The sequence below is a fragment of the Oncorhynchus mykiss genome, chromosome 24 (assembly GCF_013265735.2).
Source record: "Oncorhynchus mykiss isolate Arlee chromosome 24, USDA_OmykA_1.1, whole genome shotgun sequence".
In the NCBI taxonomy this organism is placed as follows: domain Eukaryota; kingdom Metazoa; phylum Chordata; class Actinopteri; order Salmoniformes; family Salmonidae; genus Oncorhynchus; species Oncorhynchus mykiss.
In genome coordinates, this window is record NC_048588.1 from 37,529,935 (window position 1) to 37,538,764 (window position 8,830).

Here is an 8,830-nt window from a genome sequence, read left to right on the forward strand (position 1 = left end):
TAGAGAGGATGATGTGTATAGACTATAGAGGATTATGTGTATAGACTATAGAGGATGATGTGTATAGACTATAGAGGATGATGTGTATAGACTATAGAGGATGATGTGTATAGACTATAGAGGATGATGTGTATAGACTATAGAGGATGATGTGTATAGACTATAGAGGACGATGTGTATATAGACTATAGAGGATGATGTGTACAGACTAGAGAGGATGATGTGTACAGACTAGAGAGGATGATGTGTATAGACTATAGAGGATGATGTGTATAGACTAGAGAGGATGATGTGTATAGACTAGAGAGGATGATGTGTATAGACTATAGAGGATGATGTGTATAGACTATAGAGGATGATGTGAATAGAGGATGATGTGTATAGACTATAGAGGATTATGTGTATAGACTATAGAGGATGATGTGTATAGACTATAGAGGATGATGTGTATAGACTATAGAGGATGATGTGTATAGACTAGAGAGGATGATGTGTATAGACTAGAGAGGATGATGTGTATAGACTATAGAGGATTATGTGTATAGACTATAGAGGATGATGTGTATAGACTATAGAGGATGATGTGTATAGACTATAGAGGATGATGTGTATAGACTATAGAGGATGATGTGTATAGACTATAGAGGATGATGTGTATAGACTATAGAGGATGATGTGTATAGACTATAGAGGACGATGTGTATAGACTATAGAGGACGATGTGTACAGACTAGAGAGGATGATGTGTATAGACTAGAGAGGATGATGTGTATAGATTAGAGAGGATGATGTGTATAGACTAGAGAGGATGATGTGTATAGACTATAGAGGATGATGTGTATAGACTATAGAGGATGATGTGTATAGACTATAGAGGATGATGTGTATAGACTATAGAGGATTATGTGTACAGACTATAGAGGATGATGTGTATAGACTATAGAGGATGATGTGTATAGACTATAGAGGATTATGTGTACAGACTATAGAGGATGATGTGTATAGACTATAGAGGATGATGTGTATAGACTATAGAGGATGATGTGTATAGACTATAGAGGATGATGTGTATAGACTAGAATGAAAACATAACTGGAAATCTAATCGACTCTATGCATAATTGACACTAAGTCTCTCTCTCATCACATTAAGTAATATCATTTAAAACATGTAGCAACATTTCACCATAAATATTGAGAGACATAAAAACTGGGAAATATTTAACAGAGATTAAAATTAGTTGTTCAAGTTTATTCTTTAGACCTTTCCCCAAACGGTTGTTTAGCGCAAAAAAATAAAATAAAAGAACAACAAGAATGAGGTTTAAACTAATTCATAATTGCCATTACATTATCCCTTAGAACTGTTTTGTGGAAACACCAATAGCAGCACAGCTGACATGAGTCATACAGGAATATTATACACTATATAATATGGTATATATCCCATAGGAATACAGAGCAGATACAGCCAGGTACTAAAAGATTGGCACATGTGATAAAGATGAGCAACAAAGACTATAAATAATAATACAAATAATGAGCGATATAGTATATGCTCAATTAAAAAAAAAAACACACACACACACACACACACACACACACACACACACACACACACACACACACACACACACACACAGTGGCAAGAAAAAGTATGTGAACCCCTTTGGAATTACCTGGATTTCTGCATAAATTGGTCATAAAATTTTATCTGATCTTCATCACAACAATAGACAAACACAGTGTACTTAAAACTAATAACACTCCCATTATTATATTTTTCTTGTCTATATTGAATACATCATTTAAACATTCACAGTGTAGGTTGGAAAAAGTATGCGAACCCCCCTAGGCTAATAACTTCTCCAAAAGCTAATTGGAGTCAGGAGTCAGCTAACCTGGAGTCGCAATCAATGAGACGAGATTGGAGATGTTTGGTTAGAGCTGCCCTGCCCTGTAAAAAAACACTCACAACAACTTTGTTTGCTGTTCACAAGAAGCGTTGCCAGATGTGAACCATGCCTCGAACAAAAGAGATCTCAAAAGACCTAAGATGAAGAAGTGTTGACTGGAAGCGGTAAGACAAATTGTCTATAAATGGATTAAGTTCACACACACACACACGTACACACACACACACACACTGTCTATAAATGGAGAAAGTTCAGCACTGTGGCTACTCTCCGTTTTACAAAGATGACTGCAAGAGCACAGCGCAGAATGCTCAATGAGGTTAAGAAGAATCCTAGAGTGTCAGCTAAAAGACTTACAGAAACCTCTGCAACATGCTAACATCTCTGTTGACGAGTCTACGATACGTAAAACACTGATCAAGAATGGTGTTCATGGGAGGACACCACGGAAGAAGCCACTGCTGTCCAAAAAAAAAAAAAAAAAACATTGCTTGAACATCTGAAGTTTGAACAAGTGCACCTGGATGTTCCACAGCGCTTCTGGGAGAATATTCTGTGGACAGATTAAACTACAGTTCAGTTGTTTGGAAGGAACACACAACACTATGTGTGGAGAAAAAAAGGCACAGCACACCAACATCAACACCTCATCCCAACTGTAAAGTACGGTGGAGGGAGCATCATGGTTTGGAGCTGCTTGGCTGCCTCAGGGCCTGGACAGACGCTATCATCAACGAAGAAAATGAATTCCCAAATTTATCAAGACATTTTGCAGGAGAATGTTCGGCTATCTGTCCACCAATTGAAGCTCAACAGAAGTTGGGTGATGCAACAGTTGGGTGATATGTCGTTAAACCACTGTTCCTAGACCAGTTAACCCACTGTTCCTAGACCAGTTAACCCACTGTTCCTAGACCAGTTAACCCACTGTTCCTAGACCAGTTAACCAACTGTTCCTAGACCAGTTAACCCACTGTTCTTAGACCAGTTAACCCTCTGTTCCTAGGCCGTCATTTAAAATAAGAAGTTGTTCTTAACTGACTTGCCTTGTTAAATAAAGGTTAAATAAAAAATATATATATATTTTTTAAACTGGACAACGACCCAAAAGATAGAAGTAAATCAACAACAGAATGGCTTGAACAGAATAAATGATTCCTGTTGGAGTGGCCCAGTCAGTCCTGACCTCAACCCAATTGAGATGCTGTGCATGACATCCCAAGAGCAGTTCACACCAGACATCCCAAGAGCAGTTCACACCAGACATCCCAAGAGCAGTTCACACCAGACATCCCAAGAGCAGTTCACACCAGACATCCCAAGAGCAGTTCACACCAGACATCCCAAGAGCAGTTCACACCAGACATCCCAAGAGCAGTTCACACCAGACATCCCAAGAGCAGTTCACACCAGACATCCCAAGAGCAGTTCACACCAGACATCCCAAAGAGCAGTTCACACCAGACATCCCAAAGAGCAGTTCACACCAGACATCCCAAAGAGCAGTTCACACCAGACATCCCAAGAGCAGTTCACACCAGACATCCCAAGAGCAGTTCACACCAGACATCCCAAGAGCAGTTCACACCAGACATCCCAAGAGCAGTTCACACCAGACATCCCAAGAGCAGTTCACACCAGACATCCCAAAGAGCAGATCACACCAGACATCCCAAGAGCAGTTCACACCAGACATCCCAAAGAGCAGTTCACACCAGACATCCCAAAGAGCAGTTCACACCAGACATCCCAATAGCAGTTCACACCAGACATCCCAAGAATATTACTGAACTGAAACAGTTTTGTAAAGAGGAATGTTTGTCTATTGTTGTGATCAAATGACCAATTTATGCAGAAATCCAGGTAATTCCAGAGTTCATATAATTTTTCTTGCCACTGTGTGTGTGTGTATATATTATATATATATATATATATATATATATATATATATATATTTTTTTTTATACTAATACAATTTGAATTTCTCAGAGAAAGAGATTCTGTTTAACAAGTAACATAACGTTTTCTCAAAAAGACAGGGGTCCAAATTGTTGGCACCCGTTTTCCATAACCTTCAATACCTCACCTTGCAAGAATAACGGCACTGAGCCTTTTCCTAAAATGAACATTGGAGAACACATTGGGAGGGATCTTAGACCATTCAGCCATACAGAATATTTCTGGCTCAGTGCCGTTATCCTCGCAATGTGTTGAATACAGGGGTACCAATTGACCCTTGTCTTTTTGAGGGGAAAAAAAACGATTACTTGTTAAATTTCTTTCTCTTGAGAAATTGATTTGTGATTTTACACAGTCTAGTTGTGCTAATCTTTATCAGGGGTGGCAATAGTTTTGGAGCTGGCTGTAATGGCATATCCCATAACCTCATATAGAATAAAAAGCACATCATACTATACCTCCCTCCCTCCCTCCCGCACACACACACACACACACACACACACACACACACACACACACATCCCTTAGTTAATCCAGAACATTTGAGACATACCAATAACTGTTTAACAGACCATCTGTTAGTTAAGAGACATTATCACCACATCATTATAAAACGCAGAGTGTACAGTATATATATATATATATATATATATATATATATATATATATTTAAAAAAAGACCATCTGTGAATGTTTAAAACACGGAGGAATGAGAGAAGTAAAATGGCGTCCATCTCAGCTTTACATAAAGAGTGTGTTTGATCCAGACGGGGGACTGAAGTTGACAGGCCAAATGCTCTTCAAAGCTGAGAGGCCAAGCGGCTACTGAATGCAACTCAGCATTTTAAATCTGAATCACTGAGTATAACTGCATAGAGGCACAGAGAGACACAGAGAGAGAGAGAGATACAGAGAGAGAAATACAGAGAGAGAGAGATACAGAGAGAGAGAAATACAGAGAGAGAGAGATACAGAGAGAGAGAGATACAGAGAGAGAGATACAGAGAGAGAGAGAGATACAGAGAGAGAGAGAGAGAACACAAAGAATTAGAAAACAAATCCAATTTTGATAAACTCCCATATCTACTGGGTGAAATTCCACAGTGTGCCATCACAGCAGCAAGATTTGTGACCTGTTGCCACGAGAAAAGGGCAACCAGTGAAGAACAAACACCGTTGTAAATACAACCCATATTTATGCTTATTTATTTTATCTTGTGTCCTTTAACCATTTGTACATTGTTAAAACACTGTATATATAATATGACATTTGTAATGTCTTTATTGTTTTGAAACTTCTGTATGTGTAATGTTTACTGTTCATTTTTATTGTTTATTTCACTTTATATATTCACTTTATATATTATCTACCTCACTTGCTTTGGCAATGTTAACACATGTTTCCCATGCCAATAAAGCCTTTGAATTGAATTGAAATTGAATTGAATTGAATTGAGAGAGAGACAGGTGTATTGCTCTCATCAACACCTCAATATGATTTTATTACTAAATGCTAAATGTTGTCCAGCTGTATTACTGATTGTGGGCAAAAGCCAAGCCAATATCCCCGTGAGGAATGGTAAAGATGTTAAGTTCCATCTGTTCTCAATAACAGACCAGCAACAGCTGGTTATTCCCTTTAGAACCCTCAAGATAACCCCGTTCCCTTTAGAACCCTCAAGATAATCCTGTTCCCTTTAGAACCCTCCAGATAACCCCATTCCCTTTAGAACCCTCAAGATAACCCTTTAGAACCCTCAAGATAACCCCATTCCCTTCAGAACCCTCAAGATAACCCTGTTCCCTTCAGAACCCTCAAGATAACCCCGTTCCCTTTAGAAACCTCAAGATAACCCTGTTCCCTTTAGAACCCTCCAGATAACCCCGTTCCCTTTAGAACCCTCAAGATAACCCTTTAGAACTCTTAAGATAACCCTGTTCCCTTTAGAACCCTCAAGATAACCCTTTAGAGCCCTCCAGATAACCCTGTTCCCTTTAGAACCCTCCAGATAACCCCGTTCCCTTCAGAAACCTCCAGATAACCCCGTTCCCTTCAGAAACCTCCAGATAACCCCGTTCCATTTAGAACCCTCAAGATAACCCTTTAGAACCCTCCAGATAACCCCATTCCCTTCAGAACCCTCCAGATAACCCCGTTCCCTTCAGAACCCTCCAGATAACCCCGTTCCATTTAGAACCCTCAAGATAACCCTTAAGATAACCCTTTAGAACCCTCCAGATAACCCCGTTCCCTTCAGAACCCTCCAGATAACCCTGTTCCCTTCAGAACCCTACAGATAACTCTGTTCCCTTCAGCCCTGTACATGTGTCATGTAGCTTAGATTAAAACCTTTCATCATATTATCACAGTTGTCATGATAGTTTTTCCATCATGTATCAGCTATTAGACCAGCAGACCAGTTGTGACAGTCTGATATGGTAGTGTTTTCTGTAAGCCAGTCTAGAGCATGAAGCTTTACCTCCAATCGTTTGAAGCAGAGGATATGAATCCTTATCCCTGAATAACTAGTGTATTCATTTCTCGTCAAGCATAACCCATGCTTTTCCTTCCCCAGTACGAATGGCTAGACACCACATACATTTTTCAACTACTAAGTTAAAAAAAAGTTGTTTTGACAGAACAAATGCTTGTTTACAAAAGAAAGGCAAAGCAACACTATGGAGTTATGTTGGCACCGTTATGACCCTTTACAATCATGGACAGACATTATATTTATGATTTTCTGCCAGGTCCCTTTTAGCAAAGTTATAAACCCGAAGAAAAACAGCAGACCGTGTCAGATCTGTCGACTCATCCTTTCATTTCGCTGCTCTATCGCTAGCGCCATACATCCGTCTGAACCTGCCGTCCTAGAAGTCGTCAAAACTACGTCATTCATGAATCGTGTAGGCCAGTTCTGGTCCAACCCATCGGGGTTCTGGGACCAATCAGAACGGTTTGAATGTGTTCGCTTTCAGGAAGTCTTCGGGGGAGTAAACTAATTCAGACTCATGATGGAGAAGAAAACGTTAGTGGGCGTGGCGTTTAACTTGAGTGATGTTTGATCGGTAGCCAGGCAACCGTGGGATATCGCCCCCGTTACGTTCTGTCAGACTGGTAGCAGGAGTGAGACAAACATCCTATGTGTTCCGTGTTCTCTCAGCCATGTTAAACATCCAACGTGTTCTGTGTTCTCTCAGCCATGTTAATCATCCAACGTGTTCCGTGTTCTCTCAGCCATGTTAAACATCCAACGTGTTCTGTGTTCTCTCAGCCATGTTAATCATCCAACGTGTTCCGTGTTCTCTCAGCCATGTTAAACATCCAACGTGTTCCGTGTTCTCTCAGCCATGTTAATCATCCAACGTGTTCCGTGTTCTCTCAGCCATGTTAATCATCCAACGTGTTCCGTGTTCTCTCAGCCATGTTAAACATCCAACGTGTTCCGTGTTCTCTCAGCCATGTTAAACATCCAACGTGTTCCGTGTTCTCTCAGCCATGTTAAACATCCAACGTGTTCTCTCAGCCAATGATCAGATGACCTTCTAAACCTAACCCCAAACTGATGTTGGAATGGGTCTGAGGGCTGGCCAGTCGACCAGACTGTTTAAATGCCACTCCAGAGGACGGCACGCCGGCTCTTGTCCACACTGACCACGTACTCCCCGGACCCAGACCAGGCCACCGCGTTGATGGACGAACTGGAGGGGGGGACAAGAGAGACAGGCAGACAGAGAGACAAGTCAATAAGGGCTCATCTGAAATGACACCCGTTTCCTTCTTTTAGCCAGTACCAAAACATCATAGGGCTCTAGACAAAAGTAGTGCACAGCATAGGGAGGAGGGTGCCATCGGGCTTTGGACGTAGCCTAAATCTCATTCACTTCAATGTGCATCCATCCATCCACAAGACAGACAGTGGAACAGCGTTGACTCACTCAGTATTTCTAAATGGGACAGATCTGATGGACTGTTGGGATTCACTGGGAACCAAACAGAGCAGATGGACTGTTGGGATTCACTGGGAACCAAACAGAGCAGATGGACTGTTGGGATTCACTGGAAACCAAACAGAGCAGATGGACTGTTGGGATTCACTGGGAACCAAACAGAGCAGATGGACTGTTGGGATTCACTGGGAACCAAACAGAGCAGATGGACTGTTGGGATTCACTGGGAACCAAACAGAGCAGATGGACTGTTGGGATTCACTGGGAACCAAACAGAGCAGATGGACTGTTGGGATTCACTGGGAACCAAACAGAGCAGATGGACTGTTGGGATTCACTGGGAACCAAACAGAGCAGATGGACTGTTGGGATTTACTGGGAACCAAACAGAGCAGATGGAATGTTGGGATTTACTGGGAACCAAACAGAGCAGATGGACTGTTAGGATTCACTGGGAACCAAACAGAGCAGATGGACTGTTGGGATTCACTGGGAACCAAACAGAGCAGATGGACTGTTGGGATTCACTGGAAACCAAACAGAGCAGATGGACTGTTGGGATTCACTGGGAACCAAACAGAGCAGATGGACTGTTGGGATTCACTGGGAACCAAACAGAGCAGATGGACTGTTGGGATTCACTGGGAACCAAACCGAGCACATGGAGTGTTTACTTACGGACCCTTTCCAACAACGCAGAGAGAGAAAGAATATCGAGAAATTATAGAAAAATAAAACACGTAATAAAATGTATAATAAATACAAAATGAGTAATGATAACTTGTCTATATATACACTGGGTACCAGTACTGAGTAATGATAACACTGGGGTTATGGCTAACATGTTAACACCCAGAACCCTACTCTCCCCTCCTGCTGTCAGAACCCTACTCTCCCCCTCCTGCTGCCAGAACCCTACTCTCCCCCTCCTGCTGCCAGAACCCTACTCTCCCTCCTGTAGCCAGAACCCTACTCTCCCCCTCCTGCTGCCAGAACCCTACTCTC

At 41.5% G+C, this 8,830-nt stretch overlaps 1 protein-coding gene across 2 annotated transcripts in view; it reads right to left on the reverse strand.

Annotated features, from left to right (window-relative positions):
• Positions 1 to 7,152: 7,152 nt before the first annotated feature.
• Positions 7,153 to 8,830, reverse strand: part of LOC110503257 (protein Atg16l2) — a 62,166-nt gene continuing 60,488 nt past the window's right edge. For both annotated transcript variants that reach the window (XM_036962084.1, XM_036962083.1), the window contains one exon: positions 7,153 to 7,576. In XM_036962084.1, the coding sequence (XP_036817979.1) occupies positions 7,483 to 7,576 (94 nt within the window). In that variant the 3' untranslated portion in view covers positions 7,153 to 7,482. The remainder of the gene's footprint in view (positions 7,577 to 8,830) is intronic.